At 46.9% G+C, this 20,850-nt stretch overlaps 2 protein-coding genes across 4 annotated transcripts in view; one reads left to right on the forward strand and one right to left on the reverse strand.

The window, feature by feature from the left end:
* Window positions 1-20,850, reverse strand: part of orc3 (origin recognition complex, subunit 3) — a 276,501-nt gene that overhangs the window by 240,893 nt on the left and 14,758 nt on the right. The window lies entirely within an intron of this gene.
* Window positions 1-20,850, forward strand: part of rars2 (arginyl-tRNA synthetase 2, mitochondrial) — a 126,867-nt gene that overhangs the window by 97,692 nt on the left and 8,325 nt on the right. For all 3 annotated transcript variants that reach the window (XM_072499787.1, XM_072499788.1, XM_072499789.1), the window contains 6 exons: window positions 2,546-2,670; window positions 3,844-3,911; window positions 7,555-7,664; window positions 13,692-13,787; window positions 14,267-14,341; window positions 14,871-14,934. In XM_072499787.1, the coding sequence (XP_072355888.1) occupies window positions 2,546-2,670; window positions 3,844-3,911; window positions 7,555-7,664; window positions 13,692-13,787; window positions 14,267-14,341; window positions 14,871-14,934 (538 nt within the window). The remainder of the gene's footprint in view (window positions 1-2,545; window positions 2,671-3,843; window positions 3,912-7,554; window positions 7,665-13,691; window positions 13,788-14,266; window positions 14,342-14,870; window positions 14,935-20,850) is intronic.

The following is a 20,850-nucleotide window of genomic DNA, read 5'->3' on the forward strand; positions in this document are numbered from 1 at the left end:
GTGTAGTAATCCAACGAGCTAGGGTAATGCTTTGGATTCAAATCCCACCACTGCAGATGGTGAAATTTGAATTCAATAAAAATCGGGCGGCAAGGTAACACAGTGGTAGCACAGTGCTTAGCACAGTTGCTTCACAGCTCCAGGGTCCCAGGTTCAATTCCCGGCTTGGGTCACTGTCTGGTAAATGGAGAATGGTAAATGGAGTTGAAATCAGCCATGATTGAATGGTGGAGTGGACTCGATGGGCCGAATGGCCTTACTTCCGCTCCTATGTCTTATGGTCTGTGTGGAGTCTGCACGTTCTCCCCGTGTCTGCGTGGGTCTCCGGGTGCTCCGTTCCTCCCACAGTCCAAAGATGTGCAGGTTGGGTGGATTGGCCATGCTAAATTGCCCTTCGTGTCCAAAAAAGGATAAGTGCGGTTATGGGGATAGGTGGAGGTGTGGGCTTCGGTAGGGTGCTCTTTCCAAGGGCCGGTGCAGACTCGATGGGCCGAGTCTTTCTGCACTGTAAATTCTATGATTTATGAAAAGGCTAATGATAACCATGAAATCGTTGTCGATTGCTGTAAAAGGCCTTGTGGTTTAGGGGGCGTTGTGTGCCAGACTTGGCTGATCCAGTTCAAGGTGGTCCACAGGGTTCATATGACTGTGGCCCGGATGAGTAAGGTTTTTGAGGAGGTGTAGGGCAGGTATGGGAGGTGCGGGGGAAGTCCGGCGAATCATCTACATATGTTTTGGGCGTGTACAAAGCTATGCGGATTTTGGCCTCTCATCCTCCTCTGCTCCAAAGAGAAAAGCCCTAGCTCCCCAACCTTTCCTCATAAGACCTATCCTGCAAACCAGGCAGCATCCTGGTAAATCTCCTTTGCACCCTTTCCAATGCTTCCACATCCTTCCTATAATGAGGTGACCAGAACTGCACACAATACTCCAAATGTGGTCTCACCAGGGTCATGTATAGTTGCAGCATAACCCAGCGACTCTTAAACTCAAGCCCCCTGTTAATAAACGCTTACTCACTATAAGCCTTCTTCACGGCTCTATCCACTTGAGTGGCAACCTTCAGGGATCTGTGGACATGAACCCCAAGATCCCTCTGTTCCTCCACATTCCTCAGAACCCTGCCGTTGACCCTGTAATCCGCATTCACATTTTTTCTACCAAAATGAATCATATCGCACTTATCAGGGTTAAACTCCATCTGCCATTATTCGGCCCAGCTCTGCATCCTATCAATGTCTCTTTGCAGCCTACAAGAGCCCTCCACCTCATCCACTACTCCAGCAATCTTGGTGTCATCAGCAAATTTACTGACCCACCCTTCAGCCCCCTCCTCCAAGTCATTGATAAAAATCACAAATAGCAGAGGACCCAGCACTGATCCCTGTGGTACACCGCTGGTAACTGGTCTCCAGTCTGAAAATTTTCCATCCACCACCACCCTCTGTCTCCTATGTGATAGCCAGTTACTTATCCAATTGGCCAAATTTCCCTCTATCCCACACCACCTTACTTTCTTCATGAGCCGACCATGGGGAACATTATCAAATGCCTTACTAAAATCCATGTACGACATCAACTGCTCTACCTTCATCTACATACTTAGTTACTTCCTCAAAGAATTCAATCAAATTTGTACAGCAAGACTTACCCTTCACGAATCCGTGTTGACTATCCCGGATTAAGCTGCATCTTTCCAAATGGTCATAAATCCTATCCTTCAGGACCTTTTCCATTATCTTGCCGACCACCTAAGTAAGACTAACTGGCCTATAATTACCAGGGTCATTCCTATTCCCTTTCTTGAACAGAGGAACAACATTTGCCACTCTCCAGTCCACTGGCACTATCCCCGTGGACAGCAAGGACCCAAAGATCAAAGCCAAAGGCTCTGCAATCTCATCCCTTGCCTCCCAAAGAATCCTTAGATATATCCCATCTGACCCAGGGGACTTGTCGACCCTCAGGTTTTTCAAAATTGCTAATACATCCTTCCTCAGAACATCTACCTCCTCCAGCCTACCCGCCTGAATCACACTCTCATGCTCAAAAACATGGCCTCTCTCCTTTGTGAACACTGAAGAAAAGTATTCATTCAACGCCTCTCCTATTTCTTCTGACTCCATGCACAAGTTCCCACTACTGTCACTGACCCTACTCTCACCCTGGCATGGTTTCTCGGGCTAGAGAAGATTAAGTTTGCCTTAAGGGGTTCAATACAGGGGTTCGCTCGAAGGTGGCAGCCATTCATTGACTTCTTTAAAGACAACTGACCATCAGCAGAAAGAAGGGGGGGGGTGGGAAAGGGGAGGCATGGAAGTGGAGAATAAGGGCAGGGAATCTAATATATGGGTAGCCAGGAGTTAGGGCGGGGGGAAGTTGGGTATGTTACTGTGGGGTTTTTGTGTGTGTTGGACCGTTCTGTTATTTAGAATGTTAATATGTTAAAATGTTTAAATTATAAATGCCTCAATAAAATGATTCCTAAAACAAAATTAAAGTTGAGACTCAAATTGCCATCTTTTTTATGTATTTGTTTCTGCAGCTGTCAGCATGTTCCTTTTGGGCTAGTTAAGGGGATGAAGACCCGGAAAGGAGATGTTGTCTTTCTCGAAGATGTTCTGAATGAAGCTCGCCTCAGAATGCTGCAAAACATGGCTGCCTCAAAGAGTGAGTACTCCACTCTCGGGGCCTGTATCTCTGCGCAACCCACCCTGTTTTTATCGGCGGCGGAGGCGGCCCGCCAGTAGGATCTTCTGGTCCCATCGTTGTCGATGGGATTTCCCGTTGAATGCGCCCTTTGTCGCCAGGAAGCCCAAGGCGGGGGTGCGCCATCAGTGCGTCTGGAAGATCCCGCCGGCATGAACAGCCAGTAAATTCCGGCACTAATCGTTTGATCATTACCATCTGGCTATTTCTAACAGGACTGTCTTTTCCCTAGTTAGAGGCTAAGTGGTACTAGAATTACCCTGACTGAATGAAAACTGTTAGTTCCAGGGGTTGACCCTGGGAGCAACTAGTTAACCACCTGAATCATCAGGGGTAACCTGTGCAGTTCCTGATGATTTTATAAATCTTGCTCAGGGAATTTCTTGATTACTTTGTTATGGGCACATGGATGTGACCAAGAGAAACACACAGTCTTAGATTTAAAAAAAATACCCTATATATCCGGAGACACGGTAGCTCAATGGGCAGCACGGTAACACAGTGGTTAGCACTGTTGCTTCACAGCACCAGGGTCCCATGTTCGATTCCCACCTTGGGTCACTGTCTGTGTGGAGTCTGCCCGTTCTCCCCGTGTCTACATGGCTTTCCTCCGGGTGCTCTGGTTTCCTCCCACAGTCCAAACATTTGCAGGTTAGGTAGATTGGCGAAATTACCCTTAGTGTACAAAAAGGTTAGGTGGGGTTATGGGGATAGGGTGGAGGTGTGGGCTTAAGTATGGTGTTCTTTCCAAGGGCCAGTGTAGACCCAGTGGGCCGAATGGCTTTTTGCACTGTAAATTCTATGAATATGATATATTTACATTCTAATCAGAGTCGATGGGCATTGTGCATTATGTGCAGCAAGGCAGCTATATGTCTTAACAAATGCAGAGGTGATGTCACACAAGTCCGAAAGGTAAATGCAGATTTTTGACATTGACACAAGTAATTTCAACATTAAAAATGTGAGTGCTCATTGACAAATTGCTGAAGAAAATTCCAAAACTTGTACACAGAATGCTAAAAATCTGAATGTTCAAAATTCAAGGGTTTTTTTGGGTCCAAAGTTGAGCTAAACCCATTGCAAGTATTACAGATGATTTGTGTGAAATTGTTTATTTTTATTCATATGAAGCAACAAAGGAACTGGAGGACCCTGAAGATACAGCTGAAAAAGTGGGTGTGGCTGCACTTATTATTCAGGTAATGAGAGATTAGATGATAGTTTAGCATAATTTTTTGGGGGTTTGTAAGTATTGCGGATATGATTTTGGGACGAGGTTAAACTAGAAAAATACAGGGTGGAACGCCGCATTGAAAAATAATGTGCCTGGGTTATGTGGCTTTGTGTCTCCCTCTATTCATGTGTTTCCGCCATGGGTTTTCATGTGATTGAAGAGACTGAATCTCAACCCGCATGATCTTCAGGCAAATAGGTTGGATGCAGGATTCCTTTTCTTTCCTTCACTGCCTCATCATTACGATGTTGTGACCCCATGTGAAGCAACTTGATGAGCAAGTTGTTGCCATTTTGAATGATTGGTAGCAAGCTCCACCGGCTTATTAATGTCGATCCTACCTCGCTTCAAAGAAAGCGTTGTCCTCCCCTGGAATACTGGCCATTTGAGAGTTTAAAACAAAACCTTGACCTGGCGGGGGAGACTGTTTTTGACCATCTGGCACCGAGTACTGTCCATCGAAGTTAATTTTGCAGGGGGGTTTTCCTGAATGCTTCTGGAACTGGCTTGAAGAAGGATGTTTGTTTAATGATCCTTCCATTGTATCCGGGGGGTGCAGCAGTGGCATTGCTGATGGAATTTCTCTTGATGCTCTAATGCAGTGTTTTTCAAACTTTTTTTCCCGGGACCCACGCCGGCCAACTTTTGGGACCCACGCCACATTCGCTTTCCCAGTCTCTCCTGAGTCAAGGCAGTGTTTCGGGCACTTAAGTTTTCTTGCCCCAGGCAAGGGAGGGAAGGAAAATCATCTAGTTTTCCTCTTCATAATCACTATGCAGTAGCCCCTGGTGCATTGAATTTTTGCCAGCATTGAGTGAGAACAGGATCAGACATGCAGAGCTGTGATTGTGTCCTGTATATGAAAATTCACTGTCTAGGGCCACACGAGAGATACTGCAGGTATTCGATAATTAATGAATCATTAATCCTTGGGGGAAGTACATTTTGTATAATGAATGGCCTATTTTCATTTGCATCATCTCTTGTAAAATACAGGTCTAAAAGTAACAGCCAATTCCCACGAAGCAGATGAGCAGCCTTTGATTCTTTCTGGGTATTTCTCCATTGAGGAGTTGGCCACCTCGCCCGATGCCTCCCGACTCCACGGTAACAACTTTGGCCTGTCCGATCAACCCCCATGGCCGTCAGGACGCCGTTACTGCCCCCACCCTGGGCTCAAACTGGAGCATGAGAACATTCTCACCTTTTCAACATCAAAGATTCAGATCCCCAGCGAACTACACCAATATTCCTTTCCCCAGGCCAGTCTAGGTTTCACAGTTCCAATTTTCACAAAACAGCTCAATATCAGCTCCACACTCCTGTTTGTTGAAAACATTCTGTACAATACAAACCACCAGCTGCAACATGTTCATCAATACACGGGGATTGCACAGAGTTTGCATCGTCCCCGCACGGCATGACCAATGTAAATTGCCCGTCGGGATTGCTTTTCAGAAGACATTCCAATTATATAGATTAGAACAAACCTCATTCAAAGCACCAAAAAGGAAACATGTTGTCAAAATGTTATTTTATTCCAATGTGTTGCAAGTGAAGCATGTTTTTTTTTAAACTGTCAATGACGGAATAAGTTGCTCACTGTCAGGCAAACCCGTGACCGGTTAAAGAGTGAAAAATCAAGTGGGTGCACTGACTGTCCGTTGAATTTGATATTTGGTCCCAAAAGGAAATGAAAGATCTTTCTATCTGGCTTTCAATCAAAGAAACCCACACAGACACGGGGAGAATGTGCAAACCCCGCACATACAGTGACCCAAGCCGGGAATCAAACATGGGACCCTGGCGTTGTGAAACCATTGTGCTAATCACTATGCTACAGTGATGCCCACCCAGCTCCAGCTGCCACAGGAGTGCTGCTCAAAATCCTTTCTTTTCCCAACAGCAAACCCCTCCACCACCCCACCACCCTCCAGTTAACATAACAATCCCTGGGTGTTAGCATTTTTGCTGTAAGCATAAAGGAATCATAGAATCATAGAATTTACAGTGCAGAAGGAGGCCATTGGACCCATCGAGTCTGCACCGGCTCTTGGAAAGAGCACCCTACCCAAGGTCCACACCTCCACCCTATCCCCATAACCCAGTAACCCCACCCAACACTAAGGGCAATTTTGGACACTATGGGCAATTTAGCATAGCCAATCCACCTAACCCGCACATCTTTGGACTGTGGGAGGAAACCGGAGCACCCGGAGGAAACCCACGCACACACGGGGAGGATGTGCAGACTCCGCACAGACAGTGACCCAAGCCGGAAATGGACCTGGGACCCTGGAGCTGTGAAGCAGCAAAGAGGTTCTGTGATTTTCGCTTTTGGTGGAGACAGTGGCTGGACCAATAATTCCGAGGCCCGCGTGACGTGGGTTTAAATCTCCCTTTGGCAGCTGGTGAAATTTTTAAGTTCAATTAATGAATGAACCTTGAATTGAAAGCTAGCCTCAGTAATGACTATTTAAACTATCACCAACTGTTGTAAAAACCTATAATGTTCACCGGTGTCCTTTTATGGAAGGAAAGCTACCATCCTTGCCTGGCCTGACCGACATTTGACTTCAGACCCACATTAATTGTTAATTGCCCACTGAAATGGCCTTGCAAGCCACTCAGGATTCCCTAGATGGGCTACAGCAGGTGGCTCACCCCACATTCCAAATGCTGGCCTCAACCAATGATGCCCAATCCTGTGAAATAATGTTTTTTAAACTTCCTCAGCGGGCATACATCTAGCACCCGCCTGTTCCCACAGACCAAAGAAGTGGCCTAATGCTCAAGGTGGCGATTGCCAGTTAGTCCACCTAGGAGGAGGATTTTATGGCTCTCTGGACCTGAACAAAAGAAAGTTGTGCATGCCAGCCTTCAGGTCCCAGAAATTGACTCTCCAATTGGGTGTGTTTCTTTGGCATCTTGGCACACATTTGAACACCAGACCATCAAATTCCCAAGTCTGAGAGCCTGCTTGCCAGCCCGCATCCTGATATAGGTGACCTTGAAATAGGCAGAAAAGGGTTTTGGACTTTGTATAAGGCTCTCTGTGACGATGGGCAACACATGTCAGGATTTGTATATTCAGACTTGGCGGATGTGCACGCTGCAAGGGGCCTTGAGAGTTCTGCCTCCGTTGGGTTAATCTTCCTCTCCGTGGAACTATCTAATCTTGACGTAACATTTCCCAACGGAGAGCGGAAACGTAGCAACATCATGACATCTTGGTTGTAAATTCACCAACTGCTGTTGCTACATTTGATTGCTCCAATACATGTGTATAAAAACGCAAATAGATTTTCCTATATTGGTTTTGCATAAAAATTGAACAGAATTCTTGGCTTGTGTACCCTTAGCCTTTGTGACTGTTGAGGTCTGAAAATTGTGTTCTGTCTGTTTTGGAGCCAGCAGGAGACAGATTGCATATGACTGCAAAGTAAAATCTAATTGATTTAAGTAAGAGTTTGTTAAATTGTTTTTGACGTATTACATTGCTAATTTTCAATTCTTTCTCAAAGTCAACTTTGACTGAATTTCTTTCAAGTTGGTAAGTTAGACTTCTTTGTTGCCGAAAAGTAACAATTTCTCAATGTAATTTACAGGACTTCAAAGGTCCCCTTTTGTCTGATTATGAATTTGACTGGGATCGTGTCCTGCAAAGCCAGGGAGATACTGGAGTGTTTCTACAATACACTCATGCAAGGCTGTGTAGGTAAGGCACAAATGCAAAAAGTAAAGAAAATATTTAGCCGTGCATTGGACCAATATAAACCAATTGTCTGTACAAAGTGTCCAGAGGAGGAAAAATTTCAGGCGAATGGGAAAAACTGGATAGCGCTTTCAAAGAGCTAGCACATGCACAGTGGGTCGAATAGCTTCCTTCTGTTCTAAATCAGCACGCTTACAATTCTTGCCTCTTATGCATTCCCAAACTTAACTGCTCCATCAATGGCACTCTTGGTCCTAAGCTCTGGAATTCCTACACAAAACCCCTCTGCCTCTCTAACTCTCCTTTTATTCCTTTAAGATACATCTACCCCATTGACCAGCTTTAGGTTACCCTCCTAATATCTCTTTTTATGACTCTCTGTTTAATTTTATTTGATAATGCTCCTATAAGCGCTTTGGGACATTTACCACCTCAATGGCACTTTTTAAATTCAGGTTTTTGGTTGTAAAAGTCTGGTAAACTGAACCCTCAATGATAAATGTAGCTAAGGGAAAACATATGTAGTACTGTTTCTTATAGTACTCCCAAATGGCTACTATTTGATGCTTCCTGCATCTATTACTCTCGGTATGGTTTAGCACAAGGCTATTAAAGCAGACCATGGCAGGCCAGCAGCGTGGGTTCAATTCCCGTACCAGTCTCCCTGAACAGGTGCCAGAATGTGGCGACTAGGGGCTTTTCACAGTAACTTCATTTGAAGCCTACTTGTGACAATAAGCGATTTTCATTTATTTCATGGCCGCTGTAGAGTGGCAATATTGAATATCCCAGGTCCCTTGTTCTTGGAGGAAATGAGGATTTTTTTTATTGAATGCAGCTGAGCTATCGGCAAAGAATTCCTACTGTTTCCACAGCCTGTGAAAGCCTTCTTCCGACCCACGAATGGCGAACTCTATCTTCTCCAGCCTGAGAAATGTTGCCAGGACATCCAATCTGCAGCTTGGGTGGCGCTGCCGATCACCAGCTGAGCAGGAGTCTCCAGTGGGCGATCAGGGAGGCAAAGGCTAGGGCCTCAGCTCTTTCCCCCCCCCCCTTCCCCCCTCCCCATGAAGAGCTCTGGCTGCTCTGATACCCTGAAGACCGCCACTAGTGGGCATAGCTCCACCCTCACTCATACAACCCTGGATATGGCCTCGAAGGAGGACGTCCAGTAGCTGACACACCCAGAACATGTGTGTGATTAGCCAGGCCTCCCTGGCACCGTTCACATTTGTCCTCCACCCCCGGAAAGAACCCACTCATTCGTGTTCTTGTTGGATGCCCCCTGTGTACCTTTAGTTGAGTTAGGCTCAGGCCTGTGCATGTGGAGGTGAAGTTTGCCCTGTGCAGTGCTTCGATCCAGAGTCTTTTAACAGTTGTCCATCCATGTCTGCACAGTTTCCTCCCCTAGGTCGCCTGCATTCAGTAGTCTTTCTAAAAGTGAATGTTCTGGTATCTGGGGATACCTGGCGTTTCCTTGCGGAGGAAGTTTTTGACCTATATGACCTCGGGTCGTTCCCTCTCGGGAGCTGAAACTTCTCTATGGGTTCCCCGAGGATCATTACTCTACTGTCCGTGTACATGTCCCAAACCATCAGTGTCCCCTTGTCCTGTCTCCACCTCTTGAAGGAGGTATCTATTTTTGCAGGAGTGAATCTGTGATTATTGAAGATGGGGACCATGTGGACATTTCTGTTAGTCTAAAGTGCTCCCTCATTTGATTCCACGTTCTGAACGTGGCTACTACCACTGGAGCATCTGGCTGGGGGGAATGGGAGTGCTGTTGTCCCAGCGCTTGGAGGCATGTCACTACACAGGAACTGTCCTCCATCCTCACCCACTCCTCTCCTGGTTCCTTGCCCCATCCCTGTACTCATTCAGTGGTGGCCACCCAGTGGTAGAACTGGTGGTTCCCACATTCCACTTCCTTTACAGAACCTTCTTCCTAATCCTCAGCACATACACACAGACACAGACATATTCGCACTCGTCGCACTCGCAGACATAGACAGACACACATGCAGACATAGACAGACACACGCGCAGACATGGACAGACACACACGCAGCCATAGACCGACACACACGTAGACATAGACTGACACACACGCAGACAGAGTCAGATACACAGGCAGACATAGACAGACACACACGCAGACAGGGACAGACACGCATGCAGACATAGACCGACGCAGACATAGACTGACACACACGCAGACATAGACTGACACACACGCAGACATAGACCAACACACATGCAGACAGACCGACACACAAACACACTCACTCACACATGCAGACATAGACAGACACACAAGCACACGCACTCACAGACACAGACACAATCAGACATAGACAGACACACAAATACACACTCACAGACACAGACACAGACATAGACACACAAACACACACTCACAGACGCAGACATCGACAGACACACAAACACATACTCACAGACGCAGACATAGACAGGCACGCAAACATACACTCACAGATGCAAACACAGGCACTCACAGACATAGACTGACACACAAACACACACTCAGACGCATACATAGGCAGACACATGCAGACAGCCACAGATGCAGACATAGACAGACACACATGCAGACATAGACAGACACACGCAGACATAGACAGACACACACTCACAGACATAACTTCCTCCACCAAACTTATCAAGTTCCACTTGTGGATCCGTGTCCAGTTATGGGCTATTTGGATCCCCAGGTAGCGAAATTTGGACTGGGCCAATTTGAGTGACAGTCCCCCCCAGTTCTGCTTCTTCCCCCTGCAGGGTCACAGGGAAGATTTTGCTTTTACTCTGGTTAAGCCTGTAACTCGAGAAAGCTGAATGAAAAATGAAAAGCTGCAAACTCTTTCAGGAGTTTTATTAATCCTGCCATGCTGGCCAGGGAGTTCGAGATGTAGAGGAGCAGTTAAATATGTGTCGAGTGAGACTCTATCTCCACATTCTCTCGCTCCCTCTCTCTTTCGTCATGCCTCTTGCTCTCTCTCTTGCTCTCTCACTTGCTCTCTCTCTCGCTCTCGATCTCTCTTTCTCTCTCTATCTCTCTCTCTCCCCGCTCCAAGGGCAATCACCAGTAGCATGATCGCCAGGGCAAGCAGCAGCGGGACAGTGGGCATCCCTGCCTCGTGCCTCTGTTCAGTGGGAAGTATCCAGAGTTAGTGGTGTTTGTCCATATTCTTGCCATGGGAGCGGTGTATAGTAGTTCCACCCATGAGGTGAACCATGGTCCAAATCCAAGCAGTTTCAGTACCAGTCCTTGACAACGCCTGTTTGATCTTCGATGACTACCTCTGACATGCAGCTCTCCAACTGCCTTGCAGGGCCTTCGCCATGATCTTAGCATCGGTGTAAAGGAGTGAGTTGGGTCTGTGGGACCCGCACTCCGTCGGGTCTTTGTCTTTTTGGGGGATCAGCGATTTTGAGGCCTGAGCCAACTTTGGCAACAGTGTTTCCCCTACTAGTGAACCTGCGAACATCTCCCGCAGGTGCAGGGCCAGTGCTTCCCCCAAGACCGGAATGTCCAGTCCATCAAGGAACTGCTTCATCTTCGAGTTCCCTTCCGGGCGCCCGGGAGGTGTACAGCTCCAGTACAATGTATTTTATCTGGGCTATTTCCCTCATGGCTGCCTACTTACTCCGCTGGTGGACCAGCAGGATTTGTCTCCATGCTCATAAAAGGTTCCCTGTGTCTGGTGGAGCTGGTGCACTGCTTTCCCAGCGGGTAGCAGCTCAAAGTCCATTTGTAGCTTTTTCCTCTCCACCAGTAGTTCCACAGTCGGGGACAAGGAGTACCGCCGGTCCGCCTTCAATATGGAGTCCACCAGCTGTTACATAGCAGCCAACTCCTTCCTAATTTTGTGCGCCTTGTATGCAATAATTTCTCCCCTTATCACTGCCTTCTGTGTCTCCCAGAACATGGAGGGTGAGACCTCTCCATTCTGGTTGTTGGTAATGTACCTGTCTATGGCTTGTGATATCTCTTCACAGAATACCTTTTCAGCAAGAGGGTGCTGTGTCTGGTCCGTCTCCAAACTCCCATCCACGCAGTGTGACGCGTGGTCGGAGATGACGATTGTGGAGTACTCCGCTCCTACTATCCCTGGAAGCACTGTTTTGCCCACTACAAAGACGTCGATCCTGATGTAGACCCTGATGTATCTGGGAGAAGGAGAATTCCTTCTCCCCGGGTGCGTGAATCTCCCAAGGGTCCACTGCCCCCATCTGCTCCATGAAATTGTTCAACTCTCTCGCCATGTTTGATAGTGTTGCGGGAGCTTCACCAGTAGTTATTCAACTTCACTCCCCAACTGACCAGACAATGCTTAAGTTGAGTTTCAGCTCAGAACTTTATTACAGGCTATAGCAGATGAGCTAAACTACCACTAGATGGCTTGCCCGCTCCCCAATTACAGAAAGAATTGAGCAATTATACTTTTTTGTGTTATCTCAAGTAATTAACATACACCAATCAAAAGAATACATTTGTTCAAAACTATCTCTGTCCATTCACAACTAATAATTAGGATTACATAATGTGTTAGATAGGAGTATAGTTACCAATCATATTCAAAGCACGCACATAGTATTGTAATATTGTCAGGCAGGTAGGTGCTTCTACTTAACTACAAACTTTCAGACATTTATTATGCCTGAGCTGTAGCCCCCAGACTCCCATCCCATTGTCCTGTGATCTATGATGATCACGTGAGCGGCAGCTGCATGGTCAATTTACCTTCTATGTGCAGACATCATTGCCGAAAGTTCTTGGAAGTATTATCTGCTGCCATAGCAACGATTACTGCCATCTGCCGATGGAAACCTACTGGCTTTTGCAAGCAGGAGCCCATGTGATTTAAACCTGGTATGTAGGTTTTATACCTAAATCTGCCTCTTCAATAGTTTCCCTGATTTGGGGCTGGATCTGTCCTATGTGGGTCCGATGTACAGATCAGTTTGATGGCGTCTCTGTGCTTTAGGAGGTCCATCCGCTCACTTATCGGGGGGCTAACCCGGGGTGTGCCTCGGCCACTCGGCCTGTTCGGGTATAGCCAGCTCCATCACATTCCGCGTGCTCATCGTAGGCCCGTCCTTCCTTTCCAAGCTCTTACAGATCCTGCTATCTTTTCAACCCCTAGAATTGTTTGCGGGCATTTTTCGGTAAATGTGATGGTCTTGAAGGCGGGTGTTTTTTTCCCCCAAGCCTAGTGGCCTATTTTTGGGCTAAAAGTGCCAAATTCAAACTTCCAGGAGGAGAGCCACCTTTCCTGCGTCCACTCAGCACATCCCCGTTACCGGAAATCATCCAATGTGATTCATGGTTGAAATGTCTGCGTCATTTTGGCAGCCATAGTATCCAAACAACAGGTGACCAGAGCCCAATAGTCATCAGATAGGTTTATAATAATATAATAATAACCTTTTATTGTCACAAGTATGAAATTACTGTGAAAAGCCCGTAGTCGCCACGTTCGGGCGCCTGTTCGGGTAAGCTGTTACGGGAATTGAACCCGCGCTGCTGGCCTTGTTCTGCATCACAAACCAGCTGTCTCGCCCACTGAGCTATTTCCCAGAATTACATGAATAACAAAATAACGATCTTGATGGCAACATTAATACCAGCCATACAAGAGGCCTATTTGTTGAACCCTTCAGGTACTGACTTTCTGCAGATATCTGAAGAAACGGTTTATTAGCTGCAAGACGGAATCCTTGACATAAAATGGACTCTTTAAATGCAACATTTGATGCTAGCACTTCCAACACTCTGCCCTTGACTGTGTTTATGAGCCACCATCTGCTGTAAATGGTTGTAACGAGACAATTACAGAATCCTGTCCATCGTGAAATCCCCATTACACCACAAACTGTTTTCAAACTAATATTTTGCAAAGTGGTTCCTAGTAAATAACTGACACATTGGGAATAAAATGTCTAATGGTTAACCGTGTCCTATACTGCTTGTTCTCCTTGGTGCATTTACAACTGAATTCTTTTTAGTTTACAGAGAACTTGTGAAGATGACCTACAGACGCAGTTCAACCCAGCTTATTTACAAGATCCTCAGGCAATTGCCTTACTACAGCATCTCCTCAGGTACAACCCTGACAACAGACATAGCGATTTTTTTTTTGGGTGGGTGGGGGGGGAGAGGGAGTTTCTGTAACTATATTTCTTGAATTAATAGCCGTGATTAATGGGTTGCTTTTACTGATGGTTCTTGTTCCGTCCCTCTAAATTCCACCCATAACTTGTTGCTTACTCCTCTGCAACACAATCCTGGAATAGCTGCCCTAACAGGATTTTTGGTGTAACTACACCGCATAAATGATAGAGATTCAAGAAGGTAACTCGCCCTCACCTTCCCAAGGACAATTGGAAAATACATTACCAGTCTTGTCAGTGGCACCCACATCTCTTGAGAAAATAAAGGTGGAAATCTTTTGTACTTGAAACTTACACAGCAATTATTTTGCTTATTTTGTTTTTGGAGGAAGTACTCTTTGAAATTTTATTTTGAAGGAGTGCATGTAGCATTATGACAAGCTCCGATAGGTTTTTCTTCTGTTTTTAAGGTACGATGAAGTTCTGCACCAAGTTTCGGAGGACCTCCAACCTAAACATCTTGTTAACTACCTGGTAATGTTGAGGTAAAGACTCTTGCTGTCTAAAACTTCATCTCTATGGAATATATGTTTTCTGCAAACACCTTTCGTAGCTATAGCCTCTAAATAAAAACTGCATTAAAGTCAGATTTATGTTTTGGAGTAGCATTGGATTATCATTGGGTTTCACAATATCTTGACCAACTTAAACTTGCTATCCAACAATTAGTGGTCAGTAGCAAAATGTTGCATTTATTCCTTGACTATAAAAAATGGCCATTTGTACTTTTTAAGTGTTTTCCTGCAATCAAAACAGTTGTGATCCTTCGGTATGCATACAGGTCAACGCATTGCACAAAGTCATCAGAGTATTTATGGAATCTCTGCCAGATGCTGGTGGGGACTAAACCAACCTGGTTGCCCAATTATGTTTTCAGAGTGTGGGTGATACTGGAAAGACATTTATTGCCTATCCCAGGTCTTGCTGTTCCAAAGTTGGGTCATCTCCCTTGATTCCCAATACCTTGTTTAAACTATCAATGTGCTGACTTTTTTTTTTAATTCCTTTTTGCAGCCGTCTTGCTTCTATAGCTCATAGGACTTTGCACGTTAAGGGCAACTTACCTCAAAGAGCAACGGTTAGTATGCATTGCACATCAAATTTATTCCGCTATTATAAGATGTTATTTCCAGTTTTATTAATTTTTTTAAAAATCAAATAATCATTTTTGTTATATCAAGGCAACTTGATGGACTAATCCTTCAGACGTCTTTTTTTTAAAAAAAATTTGAGTACCCAATCCACCTAACTTTCACATCTTTGGGTTGTGGGGGTGAAACCCACGCAGACACGGGGAGAAACCCACGCAAACTCCACACGGACAGTGACCCAGGGCCAGGATTCGTGCTAACCACTGTGCCACATGCTGCCTTTAGACGCATCTTTTTAGCAAAGAACTCTTTTAAGAATTAATCCAGAAGCAACAGATAGATTTCATCTCTCATTAGCAAGTTTTTATTCAGTAACTTATGGAACTCAAATGAGTATTGGTGATGATTCTTAGGAAGGTCTTCTGGCCAAGATAGATTTTCTTGAGATGGCAAAACCTTTGGAAAATTGGGGTATGGCAAGAAACCATAAAAATTGGTATACCTGGTGTGATGGCACAGTGAAGATGTGCAATTGGTAAACTGGATTTGAATGTTCAGAATTGCATTGCAGGGACTTCCGGTGACGGCGGGCGGGAGGCAGCCGCACAATGGAGGGCTCCCGGTCGGCAACGGCATTTTCAGGGCTTTAAGCCCGGTCCCAGGGTCCGCTGAGGCGGCAGAAGGGAGAAGGCATGGAGGAGGCACAGTGAAGACACTGGAGGAAAAAAGGAACAAAGAAAAATGTTGAGGGTGAGCAAGAAAACGGCCGGGAAAAAAACAGCTGGAGGTCCGTCGGGGAGTGGAAAGGTCACCGCGGGGTCACCAGGAAAAATGGAGGCTGGAGCACCAGGGAAGGCCGCACTGCTTACGGCTGAAGAAATTACTACGGTGATGGCTGCGGAATTTGAAAAGCAGTTGGCGCAGATTGTGAAATGCATGGAGACGGTGAGGAAGGAGATGAGGGAGGTTTTGAGTGTGCTGGAGGAGGAGGCGGTTTCCCCGGTGAGGACGGAGGTGGCGAGCGCAGTGGCGGAGGTGCGAGAGCAAGGGGAGGCGCTGAAGGAAGTGGAGGAGACGTTATTGCAGCACGGTGATCAACTTGCCTCGATGGGGAAAGAGATGCGGAAGGTGATGGATACTGACAAGGATCTGCGAGGAAAAATGGAAGACCTAGAAAACAGATCCAGGCGACAGAATTTGAGGATTGTGGGGCTGCCCGAAGGAGTTGAAGGACCGAAGCCGACTGAGTACTTTGCCGCGATGCTGGCAAAATTATTGGGGGAGGGGGAGGATCCCTCCCGATATGAACTGGATCGGGCTCATCGGTCGTGGAGGCCTATATCAAAGGCGAGTGAGCCGCCAAGGGCAGTGACTCTGTGCTTCCGCAGGTACAGGGTGAAGGAGAAGGTCCTGAGCTGGGCTAAGCAGAAGCGGGTGGTGCAGTGGGCTGGAGCTGGTATACGTGTATACCAGGACTTTACGGTGGAGCTGGCAAGGAGGCGGGCTGCCTTCAACCGGGTGAAGAGGTCACTGTACATTAGCAAGGTGCGGTGCGGCATTGTATATCCAGCGAAGCTGAGGGTGACTTACAAGGTCAGGGACTTTTATTTTGGAACGGCGGAAGCAGCGGAGGAGTTTGCGAAAGCAGAAGGACTGTGGCAGAACTGACAAATTGAGGAATGGCCATGTGCCGATGTAACCTCATGACTGTATTTTCTTCTTTTTTGTATCACTGCGCGCGGGTGTAGAGATTAAAGGAGCCAATGTGGTATATATTTGGACAAGGGAAGGGACGGGACTTTCACTCGAAATGAGAGTTCTTTGGGGTGTAGGTGGATATGCGGGGTTTGTGTGCCAAAAGGGGATCTTTGGGCTTTCCTAGGGCCGGGCAAGTGGGAAAGGGACCCGGGCGGGGGCCTCCATGCTGGCCGGTTTAAGCCGGCCAGTGAACGGGAGTGAGGTGGGGGGGGAGGGGCTGCGGCCATCGGAGCCTGGCAGAACAGGGTCCGAGTGGTCTAGCCGGGGTGGAAAGTTGGGGGGAAGGAACCGAGGTTGGGAGGAGGAGTTTTACACGAGGCAGTGGACAGGAGGAGCTGGAGACCTGCGGTGGGGTGGCGTCTATAACCAGGATAGACCCTATAGTAGTGGCGTCAATAACCAGGAGCCACAGATTTACGGTAAGAGACAGACAATTTAGCGAGAATATGAGGAAAAGCCTTTCCCCCCAGAGAGTAGTGGGAATCCGGAACTCAATGTCCGAAAGGAGGTAGAGACCGGCACCTTCACAACACTTTAATGCGCCTATAGATATGCACTTGAAACACCATAACAGACAAGGCTACGGACCAAGTACTGGAAAATGGGATTAGAATCGATAGGTGTGGCGACATGGTGACGCAGTGGTTAGCACTGCTGCCTCGCGGCGCTGAGGACCTGGGTTCGATCCCGGCCCTGGGTCACTGTCCGTGTGGAGTTTGACATTCTCCCCGTGTCTGTGTGGGTCTCACCCCCACGAACCCAAAGATGAGTAGACTAGGTGGATTGCCATTCTAAATTGCCCCTTAATTGGGGGGGGGGGAAAAAGAATTGGGTACTCTTAATTTAGAAAAAAACAATAGATAGGTGTTGGATGGCTGGCGCAGAGACAATAGGCTGAATGGTGTCTTTCTGCGCTGTAAAAAAACTGACTAAATTGGAGTTTACTCAAGCTGCTTAGTGCGAGTGTAATTGCTTGGCGCACATTAACAATACAAAGCATTTTACACCTGCTAAAGAGTTTGGTCTCCGATATCAAGAGATTGGCTGCTGGTGGAGTTAGAATTTATCTATGTTGGTCAGCAGGAGTTAAACATTTTGAAGGTGAGTAGCACAGACAGTAAAGAAGCGCTCAGTACATGCAGTGAAGAGCAGAGAGGCAAAGCTACATTCTCGTCTTGCTTCTGGCTGTGTACTTTACTATCACAGAGCTTGGATTCAGCCCCGAGATTCTCTTCATAGTAAACCTAACTATAACTTCCTCAGAAACAACCAGAGGAACTAAGATATTCAGTTCCGCTCAATGTTCACATCGTCAATCTTTAATTGGATTGGATTGGATTTGTTTATTGTCACCGGTACCGAGGTTCAGTGAAAAGTATTTTTCTGTGAGCAGCTCAACAGATCATTAAGTACATGAAAAGAAAAGGGAATAAAAGAAAATACATAATAGGGCAACATAAGGTATACAATGTAACTACATAAGCACCGGCATCGGATGAAGCATACAGGGGTGTAGTGTTAATGAGGTCAGTCCATAAGAGGGTCGTTTAGGAGTCTGGTAACAGCGGGGAAGAAGCTGTTTTTGAGTCTGTTCGTGCGTGTTCTCAGACTTCTGTATCTCCTGCCCGATGGAAGAAGTTGGAAGAGTGAGTAAACCGGTTGGGAGGGGTCTTTGATTATGCTGCCCGCTTTCCTCAGGCAGCGGGAGGTGTAGATGGAGTCAATGGATGGGAGGCAGGTTTGTGTGATGGACTGGGCTGTGTTCACGACTCACTGAAGTTTCTTGCGATCCTGGGCCAAGCAGTTGCCATACCAGGCTGTGATGCAGACAGATAGGATGCTTTCATCTGTAAAAGTTGGTGAGAGTTAATGTGGACATGCCGAATTTCCTTAGTTTCCTGAGGAAGTATAGGCACTGTTGAGCTTTCTTGGTGGTAGCGTTTAGCTGTATGATGTAGAGGATATGATATGGAGATGCAACTAAACAATTGTGGTGACAAATTGTGTATCAGAAATTGTGGTGAGCACAGTTGCTTCACAGCTCCAGGGTTCCAGGTTCGATTCCCAGCTTGGGTCACTGTCTGTGCGGAGTCTGCACGTTCTCCCCATGTCTGCGTGGGTTTCCTCCGAGTGCTCCGGTTTCCTCCCACAGTCCAAAGATGTGCAGGGTAGGCGGATTGGCTATGCTAAATTGCCCTTAGTGTCCGAAAGATTTAAGTGAGGTTACTGGGTTACGAGGATAGGGTGGAGGTGTGGGCTTCGGTAGAGTGCTCTTTCCAAGGGATGGTGCAGACTCAATGGGCTGAATGGCCTCCTTCTGCACTGTAAATTCCATGAAAGAAGCAATGAAATCAGAGAAATTAACTCAACAGACACAATATGAGAAACTATGGTTTGAATCAGTCTTTTGATTTTTTAAAAATTTATTTTTATTCAAATTTTTGTCAAAAACATAATTTGTTTTTGCATAACCGTATGCAACAATTAACAGAACAAAATAAATGTTAACCATCTATACAAAGAAAAGGACAATACAACGTAACAATGCCCCCCCCCCCCCCCCCCTGCCCCGGATGCTGCATGGTGCTGATCTTTACTGCCCTCCTAGAAAGTCGAGGAATGGCTGCCACCTCCAAGAGAACCCCGCCATGGACCCCCTCAAGGCAAACTTTATTTTCTCGAGACTGAGAAATCCAGCCATGTCACTAACCCAGGTCTCTACACTCGGGGGGCTTCGAATCCGTCCACATTAAAAGGATTTGTCTCCGGGCTACCAGGGAGGCAAAGGCCAATACGTCAGCCTCTTTCTCTTCCTGAACTCCCGGATCGTCTGACACACCAAAGATCGCTATCTCTGGACTCGGCACCACCCACGTGTCTAAGATCTTGGACATTGCCTTAGCAAATCCCTGCCAAAACCCTTAAGAGCCGGGCATGCCCAGAACATATGGACATGATCTGCTGGGCTTCCCGCACACCTCACACATCTATCCTCAACCCCAAAGAGCTTGCTCATCCTGGTTCCCATCATGTGCGCCCGGTGGACCACCTTAAACTGGATTGAGCTAAGCCTGGCACTTGAGGAGGAATTGACCCTGTTTAGGGCATCCGCCCACAGGCCCGTATCCAACTTCCTGCCTAGCTCCTCCTCCCATTTGCCCTTCAATTCCTCCAGTGGGGCTTCCTCTGCCTCCTGAAGTTCCTGGTAGATCTCTGACACCTTCCCCTCCCCAACCCAGGTGCCGGAGACCACCCTATCCTGTATCCTGTGTGGGGGTAGCAGCGGAAATGATACCACCTGTTTTTTCAGAAAGGTGCGTACCTGAAAGTATCTGAAAGCGTTTCCAGGGGGCAAACTGAATTTCTCCTCCAGCACTTTCAGGCTGGGAAAGGTCCCATCTATGAACAGGTCCCCCATCCTTTTAATACCTGCCCTATGCCAGTTTTAAAACCCCCGTCTATCTTGCCCGGAACAAATCTGTGATTGTTGCGTTTCGGGGTCCAAACTGAGGCTCCCTTCACCTCCCTGTGTCTTCTCCACTGACCCCAGATCTTTAATGCCGCCACCACCATCGGACTAGAGTAGCGGACCGGCGAGAACGGCAGAGGTGCTGTTACAAGTGCCCCTAGGCTGGTACCTTTGCATGAGGCCGCCTCTAACCGCTCCCACGTCGACCCCTCCCCCAATACCCCTTTCCTAATCGTACAAAGAACAAAGAAAATTACAGCACAGGAACAGGCCCTTCGGCCCTCCCAGCCTGCGCCGATCCAGATTCTTTATCTAAACCTGTCTTCTATTTTCCAAGGATCTACTTCCCTCTGTTCCCCGCCCGTTCATATATCTGTCTAGATGCATCTTAAATGATGCTATTGTGCCCGCCTCTACCACCTCCGCTGGCAAAGCGTTCCAGGCACCCATCACCCTCTGCGTAAAAAACTTTCCACGCACATCTCCCTTAAACTTTTCCCCTCTCACCTTGAAATCGTGACCCCTTGTAATTGACACCCCCACTCTTGGAAAAAGCTTGTTGCTATCCACCCTGTCCATACCTCTCAATTTTGTAGACCTCAATCAGGTCCCCCCTCAACCTCCGTCTTTCCAACGAAAACAATCCTAATCTACTCAACCTTTCTTCATAGCTGCA

The sequence above is a fragment of the Scyliorhinus torazame genome, chromosome 4 (assembly GCF_047496885.1).
Source record: "Scyliorhinus torazame isolate Kashiwa2021f chromosome 4, sScyTor2.1, whole genome shotgun sequence".
NCBI lineage: Eukaryota > Metazoa > Chordata > Chondrichthyes > Carcharhiniformes > Scyliorhinidae > Scyliorhinus > Scyliorhinus torazame.